Source organism: Oryza sativa, chromosome 4 (assembly GCF_034140825.1).
Source record: "Oryza sativa Japonica Group chromosome 4, ASM3414082v1".
Taxonomy (NCBI): domain Eukaryota; kingdom Viridiplantae; phylum Streptophyta; class Magnoliopsida; order Poales; family Poaceae; genus Oryza; species Oryza sativa.
This window is the reverse complement of record NC_089038.1, coordinates 24,602,563-24,624,055: the sequence shown is the minus strand read 5'-3', so window position 1 is coordinate 24,624,055 and position 21,493 is coordinate 24,602,563. Positions and strand designations below refer to the sequence as shown.

Sequence of the window (21,493 nt, the reverse complement as noted above, 5' to 3'; positions counted from 1 at the left end):
CTAGCTAGCAAGTACTCCCTCCAACTACTTTTGATAGTTATATTTCTTCATGGCACACAGATCAAGGATAAGCAATTCTACTTATCATCTATTTAAACATGCTACTAGTCATTCCTCATAAACAAGCGATTCATTAATATTTACATTTCTCGATGCCCATGTAGCCAATCATGTGTGGAAGAATGGAGAGTTATGCATTAAATCCGATAAAGTCATTAAAATGATAGGTAGTTGGATTGAAATATGTCTATCAAAAATAAAATTTTCAGGTTTGAAAATATGACTATCAAAAGTAGATGAAGGGAGTACTAAATTAAACGATAATACTCCCTTTGTTTCAGGTTATAAGATATTTTGACTTTGGTCAAAGTTAAACTGTTTTAAGTTCGACTAAGTTTATAGATAAATATAGTAATATTTACATTACTACATTAGTATTACTAAATTAGTTTTATTAAATTAATAATTAAATATATTATTATAATAAATTTATCTTGAGTCGAAAATATTACTATTTTTTTATAAACTTAGTCAAATTTGAAGCAGTTTGACTTTGATCAAAGTTAAAATATCTTATAATCTGAAACGGAGGGAGTAGTTTTTACGGTGGTCTCGACTAGTGATCTAACCTTCTAGGAGTACCTTTTTCCTATCCTATAGACCGTATATATTTATAATACCATTTTGATTACTAGTAATAGAATTAAGGGGGTATAATTGCTTCTGCTTGGGAATAACTCGTATCTCATTCTATTATCGATCATATTAGTAGAATGATCGATTGCATAGTTGCTCGACTAGTCATGGCCTACTGATACCTTTTGCGAATTCAAAACCAAATCCCTCATCACCCCACTAGTCACTACTAAACCACATATTAATCTCTGCTTCGGAATTCGCGAGCGTGCCAGGGGACTCATTTAGACTAGTGCCATGTGGTTTTTTTCACTGGGGCGAGTGGCGCTCACATGAGAGGCGCCATTAAACTAGCTCGACGAGCTCTCGTCCCCAGGAAAGCCATGGCAAGCAGCCAATGCTTATAGATTCTTCCCCCATGGGTCATGGGATGCGTCGTTCTCCCGATGCCACAAGCCCAGCGAGGGGGACAGGATGGAGGTAATAAATCTACACGAGCTCTCTCTCTCTCTGTACCTGCAGCTACTAGCGATATATATATCTCTCTCTGTGTGTGTCCTTAATTTGACTTACGAGCTGTCTGCTCTCCATTGCCCTTGACTAGCTAGCTGAACTGAATAGCGATCACTAGCTTGGAGCCTTGCTCTATATATACTCAGTTGCATACGGATGCAGGAGGAGGTGAGAGGTTGGCACAGGTGATCACTGAAGATTAACTGAAGGCAGCTATCATGAGGTTATTACCAGCTTCAGGGATTGTGAGGCTGGTTGCGTTGGTGTTCTTGCTGATCTTCAGCTCATCACTTCAGCAGCAGGCAGGTGTCGGTAAGTCGTTTTCTGATCAACATGATCAGTTATCTTAATCTATCACTTGTTCATCCTAGTGTTAGAACTTGAAAGATTGTTGAGTTCTGAAAAATAAAACAAATCTTTGTTCTTTGTGGATTGATCGAGCAGGTGCCATCAGGCTGCATGACAGAAAGCAGCACGGGGAGCAGTGGGAGGAGGAGAGGACGCAGATGAGGTCGTTCATGACCATGGACTATAGCTCAGTGAGGAGGCGGAGGCCGATACACAACTGATTCAGCTAAACCAGCCCTGATTAGAGATAGCATGAGAAACCATGAGACTTTCAGCTCTGCTTACATCTCCATGTCCCAGCAGCAGCAGCAGCAGCAAACAACATCTACTGAAGCGTGATGCTAGGAGAAGCTGATCGATCCATCATGTGTTCTCTTTTTCTTTTTCGTTAACTTCTGTGATTCTGTCCTTGTACCTATGTCTCCAGCAGCGTGCACGGACGTGTGCAAGCAAATTTTGCCCCCCTGACCAAATGTTATTATTTGGATATATATATACGCAGCAATACTAGTAGTAGCAAGAAGTAGTGCTAATGCTTAGTTTTCGTCACATTTTTGTAAGAAGTTGTGAAGAACTTGTAGTTTATCTGCTTCTTCTGTAACTGAAATGGCAGCATCTGATAGCAGCCTGAAGTTTCAGGCATGGAAATTCATATGTATTGAGCTTGTCAACCATAATGGAAGAAGTATACTGAAGGATCATTTATGTCTACTTTGCACTTGGATGATCAGCTCATTTATCAAGCATTTTCTTTTTCAGGTTTTGGAAGTTAATATTTATTTATTTTTTCAATGGCCTGTCCCCTGTTTTGAAAACTTGAGAGTTGAGATGACCACTGTAAAGTAAAACCGATATGTTTCGTTAAAAAACTGTTTTTCTTGAGAATTACTACTTTTGGGATCCTTGACGAAGATGACATGTTGGCAAATGTGATAGGTGACATGAGAGCTGTAGGCTAGCATTACAGTCTACAAGACTTCGCTTGATTAGTTGATTTGAGTACAATTACATTCAGATTCTTTCCGAAGTTGAAGCAGAATTAACGTGTTTGTTCTTTAAGAACTACTAGTTCACCATTCAAACTTCGCACGATTCAAACTTAGCATGAAGACGTGTTTTCTTTTTGTGCTATACTTTGGCACATAAAGAAGACCATTCACTACTTAATTTGTAGTTAATCACTTGTCAGCGTATTGAAGTCATTTCAACATTAGAGCAGGTACAATAGCAGACTATAAGCCAGCTACAAACATATTTTAAGAAGATAAATGAGGGGGAGAGAAGAGCAGCGGGCTACAGATTTGTAATCAGCTGTAGTACGGACTCCAAAACACAATGTGTGTATGACAGGTAGGACCAGGTATTAATACTGTAGTATGTAACTATTGTATGAATGAGCTATTAGATTAGCTATAGATAAATTGAAGCTAATAGTTGGCTATACTATTAAACTTGCTCTTAGATCAATTATGCAAATCTCCTTTTAAGATTAAAAGCTGAGACATCCTTCTAGTACCAGAAAAAACGGCCTAATGGCAGCTCAAAAAAGGATCGGAGGAGCGATCACTTGGCTCTCTTCCCACTACTTTGCACTGAATTTACCACGAAATCACCGTGTAAATACTTGTGCTCAGATTCACAGTTTCACACCAAGTCATAACTCTTACTGCCGCGCGCAGTAACTTAACATAAAAATGGTTGTTAGCACCGATGAAAAGCAGAGATCACATGGGGATCATCTAGGGCTTTGTGGAAACTAAACAAGAGTCCAGCAGAACGGCGATTGGGCTTTTGACCACCGGTTGTGTGCTCGCTCAGCTTTGACCTCCGGCACGGCTGCTTCGGAAACGCTGTTTTTTTTTTTTCTGTTCTCCTTCAGAAATGTTCAGAGTTCAGACGTTCGCTGTATAGTACGGCGCCGGTCGCCACAACTGTGTCTTTCTTTCAGGCAAGCGACGCCCCCAGAATACACTAGCTCTAGCAACAGCCCAGTTCGGAGGTGAAGTGCAGCACGTACGTACGTTTTGCCTGTGTCTTTGCTGCAGGAATGCAGGTCACGACGTGTAAAAGGCAATTATATGCGCCGGGGGCAATCACAGGATTTGCCGGGCTATTGTGATAGGAGCGCGGCAGTAAAGCTGAAAAGTCCCGGAGAAAATGATACGGCGCACTGAAACATATAGTGTGTCTACTTTAATTACTCCTCCAATTTGGACGCGTTTGTTCGCGACTTGGCGCCATGCCATTTCGCAGCAACAAGCTACGCATACTACAGTTTTACTTACGGGCCAGAGCCTAGCTGCCATCCTGCCGTGCAGAGCGGTGGAACGCTAGGCCGACTTGGGAGTTGGGAGTTGGAGAGAGCAGACGGGGACCGTGCATATATGCACGTACAGGCGGCGCGCGGTTAGAAGAGAATCTTTACTGCTACCCCGGAGTCGGCGCGACACGGAGGAGGACCACGGAACGCACGGGACGGGATGCAGCAAGCAGCGGGTGGTTCGGCCGAGGCACGTACTCCGTGTGTGTGTGTGGCCCCCTCGCGGGTTGTGTGACACGCGCGACCGAGGAGCGCGCGTACCTTGTCCTTGCTCGGGATCGAGATCGGGGCGAGCCCTCGACACGAGGCGTGCGTGCGTGCGTGCGTGCTCGGCGCGACGCCCACCGGTGGGTGCGGTGCTGTGGCCATCGGTCTCGTCGCGCCCCCGCGCCCCTAGAGATGCCCCTTGCCTGCGTGCCGTTCCTCGGTTCTTCATGTGTGAGCGTGCATGGAGACGGTGGGGGGAGAAAAATCGGTGGCCGCCGAGCTTTGGGGCTTGCGAAGCGGGGACCGGACCGATGCGAGTGTTGCTCGCGGCAAGTTGGAGGTTAGCCGCACGAGGTTGTCGACGGTGACGAGCGTTTGGGCCAGCAAGGCCGCTCCGGCCAATCTGCGGTTCCGCTTCATGGGTTTCTTGGAGCATTCCTCTTGAGTGTAATAAGTTCACTCCAGGTTCCTCGTCTTGACGTCCAGTTCAAATTTTATCATGAGACAATACTAAATATAAGATATCCTTTTTCTTATAATTTTGGCTAAAGGCAATATAGTCTTCAATTTTAGCTAACGTGATGATTGAGTCAGTATAAGACCCATATTTCAGCAACCCAGTCTTCTTTCACCTCTCTCCCCTTTCTTCCCATCTCCCTCCAGCTTGTGTTCTCTCTCCCGCAATTTCTCTCACTACAAAACGATGGCGGTGTGGAGCGGGATGGCTAAGCTTGTCATCCACACTCTGTGGCCCTCGATAGAGAAGAAGAGGCACCCTTGAGACAGAGAAGACAGCGGCGGCTCAGATGCAGCAGCCGTGGCCAATGGTGGTACGAGAAAAAAAGGAGACGAAAGAGGGAATATAGAATTCATGGTAGAGGTCGGGGATGCCCAAGCCACCGCCGTGGCGGCAACGGCGGAGGGGAAGAGAGCAGGGAGGCCCTGGGAGCACGGCGTTGCCTTCCCCTCTCCTTGCTGCCCCGGGCCTCGCCTTCCTTCTTGTTTGCCTTGCCGCTGTCGTTTGTCGGGGTCCGTGGGACGGGGAGGCCGTAGTCGATAGCCACCACCATCGCTTCTCCTCATAATCGACGAGAGAGGGGAGGATTGGCACATGGCGCCACTCTGGCTTGGAGATTGCGGATCTTGGCGAAGATGGAGCAACACATCTAGTGAGCTCGAGCTCGATGGAGTTTCTCCGGAGACAGACTTCACCGGCATGTCCGTCACCTCGGCGTTGTTCCATCCTAATGCTCCCCCTCTTCACCGGCCTTCGTGTGTGCTCCTTTGTCAAGCTAGCTTCTCCTCGCCGGCCGCCATCCTTCCTACCACCCGCCGCCCTAGTGAGATGGGAAACAGAGGGTAGGGAGAGAGATATAAGGGACCCTGAAATGTAGGGCCCACTGCCTCCACATGGGTCCCATGATGACTTGGTGTTGTTGACTCCGATCAACTAGTCACATCGGATGAAACCAGCAGCTATATTACCATGGGATCTCCCATACATTGTTATTTGAGGGCGTTATATCTGGTATTACGGTTTAGTGGCAAAATTCGAACTGAGCTTCAAGATAAGGGACGTAAAGAGAACTTATTCCCCCAGGAAAGCTTAAATGTGCTATATTAATGTGGATGGGCTTCCGGCCTTCCGCAATATGTCGGGCAGATGCTAACCCGGCCCAAGCAATGGTGCCAAACTGCTAATGAAGGATTGGAGTTTTTTTTTCTCTAGGATGATGGAATATTTATCCGCGCTTTAGCATCGCCTACCATTTTCTATTGTAAAGTCATTTCCCTTGGTTATTTTTCCGGCTCACCATAAAGTAGCAAGTAGTCTATTGAAAATAGAGACTGTTCGGTAGTGCTGGTTGGCTTCCTTCTCCTTCCCGCTGGGCCGTCTGCGGCCGTTCATGTCGCTCCTGGTCGGTTGCTGCATAGCAGCCAGCAGCACCAACAGCAGTATTTTTTTTTAAGTAAATTGTGTTGATGGTATAAAAACTTGGCAGCTGGCTGCGATTAGGTGTAAAAACTTGAAAACCGAGCGTAGCGGTATAATAACTTGGCTAGATGGGTGCGCTCATGGTGCAAAAGTTGCTACGTAAACAAAAATTGCCACGTTACTATTCCACCTTAGCACAATTGCCGCATCGGCTTTGATGCAAAAGAACTATTTCATTTTATAGAAAAACACCTAATATGATTTCTTGACGTACACATATCTCCTTTCATCTTTCTTGACGTGATCCTGATCGAGAGGTGGTTGCGCTGGTGGGACGCAGCGGCGGTGGCGACGACAACGAGGGAAACCGTGCAACTACATCGCGGCAGCGACAAGGGCTCAGTGTGCCACACTAGTTCAAGCCCTAAACCAATAACCAAACCAATTCAAGTCCACAAACTGCTATTGTCGACGTGATTGCCTCAAGCTTTGGGATGGCTCCGACTCGCCGAGTTCTTGGAGCATCTGCTCCTTGTTATGGTAAATCACTTGCCAATGGTTGTAGATTTCAATTTTTCGTTCAATTGATGGATGATTGCAAAGTTAAGGTCTCATTGATCTGTACGATGGCTGCATTATTTTGGTCTTTCACTTGAATATCCTGTTATTTGTTATTACAATGCAATGAAGTGATCTAATGGTACTAGCCACAAGGTTGGAGACAGGGACTTGATATTGCAGAGACTCGATCTGCGCCCAGCGAATGTGGAAGGAAGGAGCTAGCAGCGGATGCGGCGATGGTCATGGCGCCGCCGGTGTTGCCGAACCCGTAGGATGTTGAGGTCGCCTGCTCGGTGGCCTCAGGCTGCTCCGTCGACGCCGCGGTGGGCGGCGGCGGGACCTCTAGATCTTTGCAATCTTTCTACCAAACAATGGCGTGGCAACTTTTGCACCATGAGCGCACCCACCTAGCCAAGTTATTGTACCGCTACGCTCGGTTTTCAAGTTTTTGCACCTACTCGCACCCACCTACCAAGTTCTTGTACCGTCAACGTAATTTACTCTTTTTTAAAAAACTAAACCGATAGGAGAACTGACAATTATATTTCATCAAGCATGAGTAAAAACCCAGACAAGCTATAGAAAAAGAAAAAAATAACCTCTCAACGAGTAGAGACTCGCCAAGTCCTTCAACCGCGACCGGTACATCCACACAGCACACGGAACTCCACACAACTCTAGCCAAACTATCAACGAAAACAAAGGCGGAATCTAACAGCGAACATCGATGTCGAGATATTGAAGAAGCGGCACACAACGTTGACATCACAAGGCACGTGTCATCGTTGCCGAGCTTGCCGCCCAACGACCCAGCAGCTCCGACTCCATGGCGATCACGACATCATTGGATGCACCGCCAAACCAAGCAAAGCAACACCAAGCTCACACTTTAGATATCAGCCAAGCCCTTGAAGCGCCAAAACCTGCACTGGCAACACCCACATCCCTACATGCCAATCCAGTATTCATCATTTGCCCCTTTTTCTTTGTTCACAGTTGGATACTTTATCCGTTCCAAAATATAAGCACTTTTGGACTCTAACACGGTCTACAAGATACTACTTTGATCAACAATCATCTATTATATTATTAAAGAAATAGAAAAATGAGCCTCCATGTTCACTCTTATGGCCTAGAAATTCTCATATTAATCAGAGAAAAAGAAAAAGCAGAGTCCATATAGAAATACAATTTAGAAATAGCTGAAATTCAGAATTAAAAAATAAGGAATATTAGAAAAGGAGACTAGAGTCCATATAGAAATACAATTAGGAAATAACTGAAATTCTAAATTAAAAATAAGGAATATTAGAAGTAGAGTATAGAGTCCATATAGAAATACAATTAGGAAATAACTGAAATTTGAAATTAAAAATAAGGAATATTAGAGGTAAAGACTAGAATCTATATAGAAATACAATTAGGAAATAACTGAAATTCGGAATTAAAAAATAAGAAATATTAGAAGACGAGACTAGAGTCCATATAGAAATACAATTAGGAAATAACTGAAATTCGGAATTAAAAAATAAGAAATATTAGAAGAGGAGACTATAATCCATATAGAAATACAATTAGGAAATAACTGAAATTCGGAATTAAAAATAAGGAATATTAGAAGTTGAGTATAGAGTCCATATAGAAATATAATTAGGAAATAACTAAAATTCGGAATTAAAAATAAGGAATATTAGAAGTAGAGTATTGAGTCCATATAGAAATACAATTAGGAAATAATAGAAATTTAGAATTAAAAATAAGGAATATTAGAAGTAGAGTATAGAGTCCATATAGAAATACAATTAAGAAAAAAAATAAATATTTGGAATTAAAAATTAAGAAATATTAGAGGTAGAGTATAGAGTCCATATAGGAATTTAAAACTAACTAAAATTTGGAATAAACATAATAAAATTAAAAGTAGACTTTAGAGTCCGTATAAAAATACAATTTACAAATAACTAAAATTCAAAATTAAGAAAAACATGAGAAGAAGAGTTTAAAGTCAATATAGGAATACAATTTAGAAGTAACTAAAATTTGAAATTAAAAATTAAAGAATATTGAAAGATGGGTTTAGAGTCCACATAAAAATACAATTAGAAATAATAAAAATTCAGAAATAAAAATAAATAGTATTGGAAGAAGAACAAAGAGTCTATATGGAAATACAATTTATAGAAAATTCAGAAATTAAAAAAAAATTAAAAGACGAGTCTAGAGTACATATAGGAATATATATAATTTACAAATAACTAAAATTTGATATTAAAAATAATTAATAACTAACACGTATATGAAATATAATATGAATATTACACATTAGTAGTTTTGTAAAGTTTTTGCAAAATTTAAAATTATATAATGAGAAAATATATATGCTATTATATGAGAGAAAATAAAATGATGCTAGCCGTGCAATCTGCGCGCGAGCCACCATGCTAGTATCTATAAAAGTAGAATGCTTTAAATAAAAAGTGTTGCATATTTTGATAGTTTGTTTAATGATAAATATAGTAACATCAATTTTACATGATTTTTTTATTATTTTTTTTGCAATTAATAGTCAAAGTTAACTTGTGATTATGCTAAAAATTATTATATTTTAGAACGGAGGAAGTACAAACCTGTGATTTCCAGTACACAGGTAAACTTACGTATAATAAAATATATCTATACTTGATCCATATGACCATATTAGGTACTCCATCCGTCCCAAAATAAGTGTAGTTTTGCACTATTCACGTTCAACGTTTGACCGTTCGTCTTATTTGAAAAATTTTTATGATTAGTATTTTTATTGCTATTAGATGATAAAACATGAATAGTACTTTGTGTGACTAAATATTTTCAAATTTTCATAAATTTTTTAAAAAAGACGGACTGTCAAATGTTAGGCACGGATATCCACGGCTGTACTTATTTTGGGACGGAGGTAGTAGTAAACTCTAGCTAGGTCCAAACATCACTATGTATAGATCGCCTTTATATATACGTACATGTCCTTTGCATCTTTGAACAGACAAAAAAAAGTATTTTCTTTGATGGAACACAAATACAGTACTTAATACACGAGTTCCGCTTGAGTTCATTCCAGCTACAACAAGCTTGAAACACCGACACTACACTGTCTAATCGAATCGTGCACCACCTTCAATTCCCCTCCTGACATCACAGGCTTATGTCACACTCCTACGAGAGCCCACCAACCCCACCCATGGCAGCAGCAGGGGCATATGGCACGCCATTTTCCGCGGTGTTCCCTCCCACGACGAAAAATTGCACGCGAGGAACACGCACGAAAAGGTCCCGCACGCCATCCACATGGCCCTGTGTACGTAACACAGTTCTCACGGTCATCTCAACCTGGCGGCCCCTCCGCTGCTGCTGTACCTCGCCCACGACGCGGCCACCACCTCCGGCACCACCTCGCGCTCGCGCCCCGCCGCCAGCCGCGACATCGCCCTCGCCCTCGTCACCTTCTTCACCAGCAGCCGCCACGTCTTGTCCGCCTTCTCCGCCCGCATCTTGCCCTTGAAATGACTGCACAGATCAATTTTTAACCATGCGTTAGTTACGAATTTTTAATGTTCGATAGTAGTGGAGTATATTCGCGTGGAGATTGGATGCGGAAATGGGTGATTTTTTCGCGGCGTTGGCGGCGTGGCCCAATCGCGTCGTTTTCGCGAAAGCGAGTCCAGCTCCGTCGTGGGGAACGGAAGCTGGTGGGCACGGCACGAACGGGTGAATTCCGTCCGTGGAATATGGGGCATCTGACGTGACGACGAAACAGGCGTGGTTCGCGATCTCGTGACATTTTCACTGACCACCGTACTGTTTTGTAGCGACGCGCGACACTCGTGCGCAAATATCTCGGGAGGAGTTGTTGCGGTAAAAATCCGCGCGTTTACGGTTTACCACGTGAAATGATGTGTCCGTGTCTCACCTGCACAGCGGCACGCGGCATGGGCGGTCGCCGTCGTCGTGCGGCGCCGCCCGGTCGCAGACGGAGGCGTGGAGGCGGAACAGCTGCACCATGCGCTTGCAGCGCGTGCACCCGCCGCCCGGCGCGGCCTTGCGGGCGCCGCACGTCGCGTAGTGCCGCATCAGCAGGCGCAGGCCGCGGCACGGCGGCGCGTCGGTGTCGGCGTCGGCGTCGGCGTCGGCGCAGGAGCAGCCGTCGTCGGAGAAGATGTGCTCGAGGGAGTCCATGGCCTCGCCGAGCTGGCGGTACGCCTCCCGGGACGCCCTCTCCCGCGCCCACCGCTCCCTCCGCTGGTCGGCGTCCTCGAGGAGCTGGAGGATCTCGAGCTCCAGCGCGGCGTCGTGGCGGCGCGCGAAGCGCCAGCCCTCGGACCGCTCGACGGCGGCGAAGTCCTTGGCCGCGAGGCGCGCGCACCGCAGGTACAGCCGCGGCGCGTCGCAGAGCCTGGCGAGCTTCAGCATGTCCACCGCGTGCTCCGGCGTGAGCCGCGCCGTCACGGACGCCTCCGCCGCGCGCTTCAGCCACCCGATCCTGTACGCGTGCGACAGCGCCAGCAGCTGCGGCCCGTGCGCGGTCACCACCTCCTCGTCCTCCGGCGTCACCCTGCGCGGCCGCACGTACACACGCCCAAACATGTCAGACCATCAGATCTCGATCAAAGCCATGGACGTCGAATGATGGAATGGGTGTTCTCCCAATCACCTGGAAGCGTAGAGCAACTGGAGGAAGGCGAAGACGGCGTCGGAGGAGACGCCGAGGACGCGGATGGTGCACTCGGCGTTCCACCCCCGCCGTGCCCGCTCGATCATCCGCTCCAGCACCGGCGACGCCGTGCCCTTCACACCAAACCCCAAAACAGAAAACCATCAGCCCCGATGCAAGGTCGTCAAGAACCCCTGATCCATCCAGAATTCACCACCTGAACAGAGAAGAACCAGAAGTCCATCTTACAAGAACGAACGAATGGGCGGCGATGCTCTTCCCGTCCGACGTGACGACCTGCACGTCGGCGGCCACCGCCGGCCGGAGCGCGTCCAGATCCGCCCACTGCGTCATCGATCAGAAAATACCCAAATTCTCGTGATTAACAATTCAACAGGCCGGCTAACCAAGAAACGATCTACTACGGAAACCAAACAGAGCAACGCAACAACAAGATGGATCGATCGATCGGTCTCGCAACGATGATCTGAGCTGGGAATAATGATGAGAGCTCGAGGTCTCAAGCTCAGCGACAGCTATATAATGGCGTGGATCGATGGCGCGGGGAAAGGCCGACGACGAGGCCGTAGTACGCACAGTTCACAGCTAGCCGAGAGCGGACGCGTTCTCACGCGGTGACCGTCCGATTTCGAATGGAAGGTCAGATATTATCAGCGAACGTGGCGCGCGGTCAGAGAAGCGGGTGGATCCGAGTCAGCAAGCCGATCGCTGGAGCCCGCGGCGTTTGGGCCCACCGGCAGCGACCTACCGTAACGTGCTGACCCTACCCCCGGAGGCGCCGATGCCTTACGCGTGGAAACACGGACGGCTGCGATGTGGACACGTAGGCGGTCGGATTGCCACGAGCTGGATTGGAGAGAGAAGGGAAGAGAGATTTGCTGATTGGCTGTGGAGTTGCTGACTCGGACACACGTTTAATTCCAATCTCATATCCAATCCAAACGCGGCATTCTAATTTGCTTCTATTTTATTGTCATCGCGTTCGTAACATGATGATCATCGATCATTGCTCCGTCAGGTAGGATATGCGTCATATGCATACCTACCATCTGTGTTACCCATGCCTAAACGGGAACAGTTTTATACACACACTAGTAATTTTATAAGGTCGCGTTTATATACAAGAAAAGACACAACCAATCCACAGCGCAATGTAAGACCAAAGAAAGTCTACGAGAGGAAATACAAAATACAAATACATCCCTCGTGGCACAAACCGTCACCTAAATCACGCAAATAAAAAAAAAATCTTTGAGTCATATGGACGGGCAAGAATGAATCTTGATCTGTCTTGTTTTCGTCGTCTCGCCGATAGCCAATCGGGTTACAGAAACAGATCAATAGGCGAGGTAGGATATCAGTTTCAGTCCCCATCATGGTGATAAGCAAACCAAAACCTGTCTCACTCTCTCAAATGAACGGGACGACGGCCTACTACGTAGTACGACGATGATTAGTACAGGTGACGGCTTTAACATGGGTAGGTTTGCTTGCACGGGCGGTAGTACTGTGTAGTCCCGGTACGTTCGGTCTTGGTGCACCGTTCACGTCAATGTCGGAGTTGCAATTGGGTGTCATCGAGAGAGGACAAGGTGATGTACTGCGTGATAGTGTTGCCTTCTCCTTCACAGATTTTTTTTTTCTTCTGTGATATTTTCTCTGAGGTGTTCGAAGCCGTTTGTGCAAGAAACAACACGAGACGCAAGACTCTCAGGGTGTCAGCTAGTGCGGTTAATCAGTGATGGCTAGATTCACTGGAAGCTTTACGTACGCTCTCTTCCAAAGCCAAGGCGACGGCGAGATATCATGGGTGTGTTTAGTTCACGTTAAAATTAAAAGTTTAGTTGAAATTCAAACGATATGACAGAAAAGTTAAAAGTTTACGTGTGTAGGAAAGTTTTGATGTGATAAAAAAGTTGAAAGTTTGAAGAACAAATTTAAAACTAAACACAGTCTATATCGCTATCGGCTTGTAAAATACGTCGTTGTCGAGCAGATGATCGAGCACATCGCTCGCTATTTAGACATGGAGAGGCGAAATGGTTATTCTCCTGTGGGAGACATGACAAAAAGACGGTGAGTTGGTGACGAAGAGGAGCCGAAGATTGAACGATGACGAGGATGTTCAGGTTCGCCGCCTGCCTAGGTCTGTGTACACGTGATTTGATCTGTCACCGGCAGATGCTCGAAGCAGAACTCGCTAGATCTCATCTGCGCACAAACGAAAAAAAGAAATACTAATTCGATTGCCAGCTTGGAGGGAGATGTGTCATGCGTATGCCTAAGTCCTAACGCCTGTACATGTATGCGTGAACCGTGTCGTTTCGCGGCCGCACGCACAAGGAGAAATTAATTTCCGTTTCGTCTCGGGGGAGAAGGGAGAGATCGAGTGGAGTTCCCGTCTTGCGCATGGTGGTGGCATGGGCGCATGCATGGAACGGTGCACGACTGCACACATACTGACATACACATCGGCTGATCGATCTGCGCATGGCTGCATTCGGTTGCGCAACCCAGCTAAGCTGGAGGAGCCTGGAGGGACCTGGACAAGGGGGAATGGGCGCGATATGTGGTCGTTGTTGCCTTGTTGGTATCGAGGACTCAACAACTCTGGGGGTCTGTCATCTGTGGGATGGCAACATGTCAGCAACTCATGTATCGCACGTGTACCGCTGTTGAGTCTGCTGTTTGCCCGTCGTGTCTCATGTGTAGTAGTACTCCTCTACGCCTGTGTTTAGTTTACGGTGAAGTTGAAAGTTTGTTTGAAAATTAGAACGATGTGATTGAAAATTTACGTGTATGATAGGATGATGTGATGAGAAAAGTTAGAAGTTTAGATGTAAACTTTAGATCTAAACACGACCTATACTACTGTACAGCAGTGGGGCCGTGGGGGCGTCTCTCCTCGAGTGAGTACTCTGCAGTACTACACTAACTCACAGTATTGCACCAGCATTACTACATAGAATCTGGATTGGCCTGTCCTCTGCTTCGAATACTTTTTCACTCACTCACCACAAAGATGCTAGTAGTATTACTTAGGGGCTTAGAGCAAATACATTTGGCTGTGTACTCACCAACCAAATAGGATTTTACTCATGACAAATACTTAAAGTAAATACTAAATGACATGCGTCTAAAAAGAAATATTTGGGCCTACTGTAAGAGGAAAGTATTATTCGATTAGGGCAGATGAAACTTTAAAATTAACACGTCAAGCAAAATATATTCCGGGGAAGATACCACGGGGAATGTTTCAAGCACTCTTCTAAACTGGCACCGGAAGTTTCGGGGGACTAGATAAATGTTTAAATTTCCTGTGAATCCACAGGGTAAAATTGTAACTTCACATGTACCTTCCAAGACTACATTGATTAATAGTAAAATACCATACCAGGTGTTTGAGTTTACAATTCGAGCTCATCTCATTTTTAGAATAGGCGGGCAAAACAATACCTTTTCACCTATCTCCTATTTATGATGACCCAAGATCATGACACTCATCACTTGATACGGTTGTACAGTTGAGATATAACAACTTGTGCCGTGTGAAAGGGCATGTAGCCTAGTGGTCGCAGTGACATGAGTAGTATCCCAAGGTTCCGAGTTCAAATTTCCATATGAGCGAATTTCAAGTTAAGTTATTTGAGGGGCTAAGTTACCAATTTAAAAAGGCTGCATATATCCGGTTGAATATAGAAGCCGGGTAAAACATATCCTTCTAAAAACACAGCTTGTGCCGTCGCTGAAATGAAGTGAGGGGGGAGAGTGTTAATGACCAAAATTGGTGTTTTCCGCGTCGAGTGAGAGGGAGGCAGCGACGACGGTAATAGGGCTTCATTTTTTTCACTTATGCTTATCAGCCAAAATTTGAATTTTCATTCTTAAATTTAGAGCTGATTCTGAAGTTTTCTCATCGAATTTTATTTTTCATTATTTGCTTTTAGATCGGCTTATGCTTATCAGCCAGAATTTGAATTTTCATCCTTAAATTTGGAGCTGATTTTAAGATTTTTTTCATCGAATTTTATTTTTCAGCCTTTGTTTTTAGATTATTTAAAACACGTATATAAAAATTTTATTCATAAATTACTTTCTCCCGGAAGCCTTTGTTCGATGGCTCCGTTGTACCTCAACCTCACAGTGGATATCAGCATATGTCATCCGCTGAGAGGCAGGCACTTTGCAGGAAAGCTAAAAAAGCCTTCCGGGAGAAAGCCCTTGATCCTGTTTAATTCTGCCTCTGGAGCCTAGGCCTAAAACTAGGCCCAAAAGCTGTACGTGCGTACACTGACTTGTTGGGCTATGGGCCGGACTTGCACGAATCGAACTAGGAATAAGTTAACCGGAGGTCCCTCAACTTAACAGCGAGATTTTTTGAGGTCCCTCAACCACGCCCCTAAACTCATTCAAACCGTTCACCGGTCCTTGTCAGTATACGAGGGTGATTTCGCTGACGTGGCATCCTAGTCAGCAAAAAAAAAATTAAAAAAATACGTGGGGCCCACATGTCAGCCGCCCTCTCTTTTCCTCTTCTTCTCTTCTCTTCTCTCTCTTCTCTCTTCTCTTCTTCGGTGAGGGGAGGCCGGCGGCGAGCGGCAAAAGAGCACGGCAGGCCGGCGGCGCGGAGCAGGCGGGCAGATGCGGGCGCGGCGGCGCGCGGGGAAGAAGCGGGAGAAGGGGAGAGAGGCGGCCCGGACGGTGGGAGCGGTGGGTGGGGCGGCGGGCGACGCGGAAAGGGAGAGAGGGAGAGAGGCATCCGGGACGGAGCGGGCGCGGCGGCGCGCGGGGAAGAAGCGGGAGAGGGGGGAGAGGCGGCCCGGATGGTGGGAGCGGCGGGTGGGGCAGCGGGCGACGCGGAAAGGGGGAGAGGGAGAGAGGCGGCCGGGACGGCGGGAGCTGCGGGCGAGAGCGGCGGCGCTCGTCATGCTCCACGTCTCGTCTTCGCCGATGGTGAGCAGCCCAGTGCCGTGCTCGCCCGCCTTCGCTGTCGTCGGCCGTCGATTCATCTCTCCCCCTTTCCTCGTCGTCGTCCCCTCATGCCGTCCGCCGGCAGCACACCTCCACCAGCACACCAAGCTACGGCGGGGCGGGCTTGCGCGCAGGCCGGGCGAGCTCGGACGGGCTCGCCGGCCGTCTCCCCCTCCCTCCCAAACCGCTCCGCCCGGCACCCGCCGACCGCTGCCGCTCTCGCATGCCGCCGTCGCTCCGCTCCCGCGCTCTCGACGCCCGTCGCCGCGCTCGACCACCGCCGCTCCGCTCCCACGCTTGCCCACCGTCGCTCCACGCGCTGCCCGCCGCTCCGCTCCCGTGTTCCCCGCGCCCGTCGTCGCGCTCAACCGCCGCTGCTCTGCTCCCACGCTCGCTCGCCGTCGCTCCCGTGCTCCCCGCGCGCCGCCGCACCCGCTCCGTCCCGGACGCTGCGCCCGCATCTGCCCGCCTGCTCTGCGCCGCCCGCCTGCCGTGCTCTTTTGCCGCTCGCCGCCGGCCTCCCCTCACCGAAGAAGAGAAGAGAGAAGAGAGAGAAGAGAAGAGAAGGAGAGGAAAAGAGGAGAGGGCGGCTGACATGTGGGCCCCACGTATTTTTTTAATTTTTTTTGCTGACTAGGATGTCACGTCAGCGAAACCACCCTCGTATACTGCCAAGGGACCTCCGGTGAACGGTTTGAATGAGTTTAGGGGCGAACATTTCTGGTATTGTGGTTGAGGGACCTCAAAAAATCTCGCTGTTAAGTTGAGGAACCTCCGGTGAACTTATTCCACCGAACTATGCGGACGTCTAACCGGCGGACCCCTGCGACATTACTGCTATTGGACTTGAGACACTGCAAGTCTGCAACCGCAAATTGCTGATGCAACCACATTGTCCGCTTCGCTTCAATTCAAGGTTGGCCATGCCGCTAGCTAATGAGAGTCGGGAGCAAAGTGATCGGAGTTAGGCCTTGTTTAGTTGGGGAAAAGAAAAATTTTGAAAGTCACATCGAACGTTCAACCGGATATTGGAAGGGGTTTTCTGATACAAATAAAAAAAACTAATTTCATAACTCGCTTGGAAACCGCGAGATAAATCTTTTAAGCCTAATTAAACCATCATTAGCACATGTGGGTTACTGTACCACTTATGGCTAATCATGGACTAATTAGGTTCAAAAGATTCGTCTCGCAATTTCCATGCAAATTGTGCAATTAGTTTTTTCATTTATCTATTTTAATGCTTCATACATGTGTACAAATATTTAATACGGCGTTTTTGGAAAAATTAATATTTAGGAACTAAATAAGGCCTTAAGATTCTACTGACATCTTTGCCGCTTGATCGATTTGTTTTTCTACACTCTGATCTTTTTTAGTGAAAGATCTTGACTTGAAAATTTTCATGTCAATGATATGATATTACGATACTACATCTTCATCCAAGCTCCTGTCCCCAAAGAGTTGACTTGATTTTGTCTTCCTTAGATCTTGGCATGAAACTTTTCAGGTCAATTATACAATGGTGCACGTATATTTTTGTGGGAGGGCCAAGATCCAATGCAGGTTCCAGGTTCCAATCATCCACTTTGCACGACTTGTTTATAAAACCCCGGAAACCAGGAGTCCAGGACCCATTCGATCGATCACTGCGTAGTCCAACCCCAATCCCGAACCACTCAACCACTAACGCCAGATCGGTCGCGACACCCACCGCCCATCGCCCATGTCGAACGATACCGGCGCCGACGGCGGCGCGGCGAACCCCGACCTGGGGCCGGACGCCGACGCGGCGGCCGGCGAGGGCCTTGAGCTGGCGCAGTTCGCGGCGGGGTGCTTCTGGAGCGTGGAGCTGACGTACCAGCGGCTCCCGGGCGTGGCGCGAACGGAGGTGGGCTTCTCGCAGGGGCACCACCACGAGCCGACCTACGACGACGTCTGCGGCCAAGGCACGGGACACGCCGAGGTGGTGCGCGTGCACTACGACCCCAAGGCCTGCCCCTACGGCGTCCTCCTCGACGTCTTCTGGGCGAAGCACAGGCCCACCACGCTCATCAGACAGGTATATATGTACCATGTTCGTTCTAACTAGCTTATACCGTCCATTAATTTGTCATCTCCGCTAACTCCGGCGAACATATATATATATGCACGAAGGGAGACGAAGCCGGGACGCAGTATCGGTCGGGCATATACTACTACACGGCGGAGCAGGAGAGGGTGGCGCGGGAGTCGCTGGAGGCGAAGCAGGAGGAGTGGAAGGAGAAGATCGTGACGGAGATCCTCCCGGCGAGGAGGTTCTACCCCGCCGAGGAGTACCACCAGCGCTACCTCGAGAAGGGCGGCCAGTCCGCCCAGAAGGGCTGCACCGACCCCATCCGCCGCTACGGCTAACGTACGCCGCCACCGTCGCCGCGGACCGTGCACGTGTGCTGGGATGTGCATGTTAAATAACTATAGTATATTGGTATCGTCAAGGAACCTGCAGCACCCACGCTGCGGAATACGCCATATGATCGTACCAGACTATGTTGCCAAGAATAAAGCCTCCCTTTGGTCACACTATTTTGTGTACGTTCCTACACGCCGACCCAATACGTGAACACACAAAACCCTGTTTTCTCAAAATGAGATGTTAGTCCGCTTTATCAAATCCAATGAACAAGAGAGTCTTAAAACTACATTATGTGCACACCATGATATCCTTTTATAATAAAATTTATTTCGGTCCTTATTCCAGAGAAGCTACAACCAACTGTGAAATTACCAAATTATAACTTAATTAAAAACAACAAAAACTAAGAAATTAATACCACTTAAAGACATAAATATCCCTCTATAGTTGTTCTTAGAGATATGTAGAACCATTGTTTCTACCAATGGCTTACACGTTGTACATAATCTTTGCTTTCCTCAAAACACAAAAGCAGGATGTCCAAAACATGTGGTCGATCCTTTGTAAATCGAATTTCGCTCACATCAATGTCGACGAACTGGTGTCGACAAAGCAAGTTGTAGATCAGTCATCCCTTCTTTCTATATAGTTAGTACCCACTAGAGGAGTTATTGCTATAAAGCTTACACCATATTGCGCCACATCATCTTTTTTTCCCGAGCCGTTGGATTGTCTGTAGGTCTCCAGATGGACGTTAGATCGACATTGAACAGTATTGGGCCAGCCCATGCTACTCATGGGCCTCTGTTACGTTACACCTTTTTCCCATAGGCCCAGCTATGCCAACCCTATCCACTCCTCCCACACAACAACGCTCATCCAAAGAAAAGAAAAAAAAATCGCTAGAAACATCATGTCGCGGTAGCCGGTGGCTCGGGATGGCGGCGCCGCTCCTGTTGTCGCTCGGTGCCGGCGGCCACCACACATGGTCTGGGGCGCCGCACCCCTTCTCGCTTGCGTCTCCTTCTATGTCTCATCTATCAGCTAGGGTTCCGCGGTGTGGCCATCCAAGTGGCTAAGGAGAACGGCGGCGCAGCTTGTGCGTGGCCGTCTTCCGCAGGCTGGCTCCGCACTTCCTCTCACTGTGCTAGCAGCAGATGGGCCCATCTGCCAGTTCGGGAGGGCGGTGTACTATTGGCATGCGCCCTGCACGTCTCAGGAGGGCCACGGGTTCGCCACCATGGATTCATCGGTTCAGATCAGCATTTCAGGCAACAAAATTGTTGAACCCTTGGTTGCTGCTGTCTATTCCCCTTTACTTTTCCCTCTCTTAAATTTGAGCAATTGCATGAAAAACGGCCACAATCAATTAGGCCACCAGGTGGCTAGCAAAATGCATGGTAAATTCAATTTATTACTTTCATGAGCCTCTTAAGATCCCTTCTCCACCATAATAAACCATAGTTCCCTTTCACCGTTCTCCCAGCCCATCCAACCAAGCAGCCATATCCTTCGACTGCACCCACCAGATGGCTGGAATTGAACTATGAAAGGTTATTTTAGTTTTTAGTTCAGCAATCATATTTCAGTTTTGTGCATGTATGTCAATTGCTTCTATTTTACTTATTGACCATAGGCTGCAAATTTACTCTCCCCAGGACCAAGGCGAAAGTTTTTCATGAATTGGTGTTTATCTATTTAGTAGATTCTGGATATCAGTTCCATTACTCGGGGGAAAATCTGAGGATTTTTATAGCAGCGGATAAAATTGTCGCACCATCGGATAAGCTTCCAAGCAAAGAATTTGACTAAGAGCAAATAACATGTATCGGTATGTGTTTTTCTTACCTCATCATATGTTGTTCATATTGTCTGTGCCCCTCCTTTTCTAATCCTATCATTAACATTCCCTGCTGCAATTATAATTCATGCATGCATCCTATATTTGCAGTCTTCCAACAATTTCAAAATATATTGCCATTGTCTCTCATGATTGAATTTGCAAAGTACAACTACATAAATAAAATTGTTTAACTGCCATTATTTTTGATACACTTTGCCAAATCAAACAGATTTCAAATAAAACATTTATTGCTAATCAATATGTTATCCACCAAAATAATAGCTCGAGATATAATTCTTAATCATACATGATCCTAAATCAAATAAAATTCAAAGAAAATATCCCTCTGATCTGTGCAATCCCACCTCCAACACCACTAAAGTACTATAAGAATCACCCCCCAGAGCACAAGCCTGTACCACAATACCTTTGTTCTTCCTAAAAATTCTTCTACACACAATAATTCCATCATCAGCACAAATGGATGAACAAGGAGAAAAAAGGTAATCTCTCCCCTATGATATGAATAGAAGTGTTACTTCCTACATCTACATATTTGCCATACTTAAGTTTCTTGTTTCACATGCTTACAGTAGTCTTTCCATTCTCTACATATTTGTACATATTCAAATGTTGTTATTCTTCTTTAGGAACTGTAACCCACAATCTAGTCACACCACCTACCTGCAAGCAATTTCCGTCGTTACTGCATCCAAATCGTCAACTGTTTATGTTTCTATCCAAGGGAAATCAGCCGCTGACGACCTATCCTATTTCAAGTCAACTCAAACTCACACTGTTTCCTACATGAAGAATAAAATTCCTCACATAGATGTCTTCCTCACAGAACAAGACTTCAAAAATAATGAGATTTAGTGCTTCTGACATTGCGTGTTAGTTATTTCTACCATACATTACTATTACCTCACTACAATTTGCTGCAATCTAATGAAGATAATTTACTTATATATATGCATACGTTCTTCTCAACTTATGAAATCCAATCCTCAGGTTAATGGTTCTAGGCTAAGAATTGCTTGATCTATCCTGTAACG

General features: G+C 46.6%; 3 protein-coding genes and 1 long non-coding RNA gene across 6 annotated transcripts; 3 read left to right on the top strand and 1 right to left on the bottom strand.

Annotated features, from left to right (window-relative positions):
- The first annotated feature begins 801 nt into the window (after nt 1-801).
- Nucleotides 802-2,202, top strand: LOC9271760 (uncharacterized). 2 transcript variants are annotated; one of them, XM_026024660.2, is made up of 3 exons: nt 802-1,116; nt 1,312-1,461; nt 1,594-2,202. In XM_026024660.2, exons 2-3 carry the CDS (start codon nt 1,368-1,370, stop codon nt 1,716-1,718), a joined length of 219 nt encoding a protein of 72 aa, XP_025880445.1. In that variant the 5' UTR covers nt 802-1,116; nt 1,312-1,367; the 3' UTR covers nt 1,719-2,202. The 2 variants fall into 2 exon arrangements, with proteins under 2 accessions (XP_025880445.1, XP_025880444.1); XM_026024659.2 differs by lacking the exon at nt 802-1,116 and having other exon boundaries at nt 1,131-1,461.
- Nucleotides 2,203-9,534: 7,332 nt separating this feature from the next.
- Nucleotides 9,535-11,722, bottom strand: LOC4336193 (BTB/POZ and TAZ domain-containing protein 1). Of its 2 annotated transcripts, none has more exons than XM_015781532.3 (4): nt 11,426-11,722; nt 11,209-11,342; nt 10,468-11,109; nt 9,535-10,064 (listed from the first exon to the last, which is right to left on the bottom strand). In XM_015781532.3, the coding sequence occupies exons 1-4, from the start codon at nt 11,450-11,452 to the stop codon at nt 9,878-9,880; spliced, it is 990 nt and encodes a 329-aa protein (XP_015637018.1). In that variant the 5' UTR covers nt 11,453-11,722; the 3' UTR covers nt 9,535-9,877. The 2 variants fall into 2 exon arrangements, with proteins under 2 accessions (XP_015637018.1, XP_015637017.1); XM_015781531.3 differs by having other exon boundaries at nt 11,458-11,722.
- Nucleotides 11,723-17,763: 6,041 nt separating this feature from the next.
- On the top strand, nt 17,764-18,760 carry LOC107277650 (peptide methionine sulfoxide reductase A2-2). The gene is made up of 2 exons (NM_001419587.1): nt 17,764-18,262; nt 18,358-18,760. The coding sequence occupies exons 1-2, from the start codon at nt 17,927-17,929 to the stop codon at nt 18,592-18,594; spliced, it is 573 nt and encodes a 190-aa protein (NP_001406516.1). The 5' UTR covers nt 17,764-17,926; the 3' UTR covers nt 18,595-18,760.
- A 655-nt stretch (nt 18,761-19,415) lies between these two features.
- On the top strand, nt 19,416-21,395 carry LOC136356330 (uncharacterized). Its single transcript, XR_010741054.1, has 3 exons — nt 19,416-20,148; nt 20,254-20,426; nt 21,089-21,395. It is a non-coding gene; the product is annotated as an uncharacterized lncRNA (long non-coding RNA).
- Nucleotides 21,396-21,493: the final 98 nt, after the last annotated feature.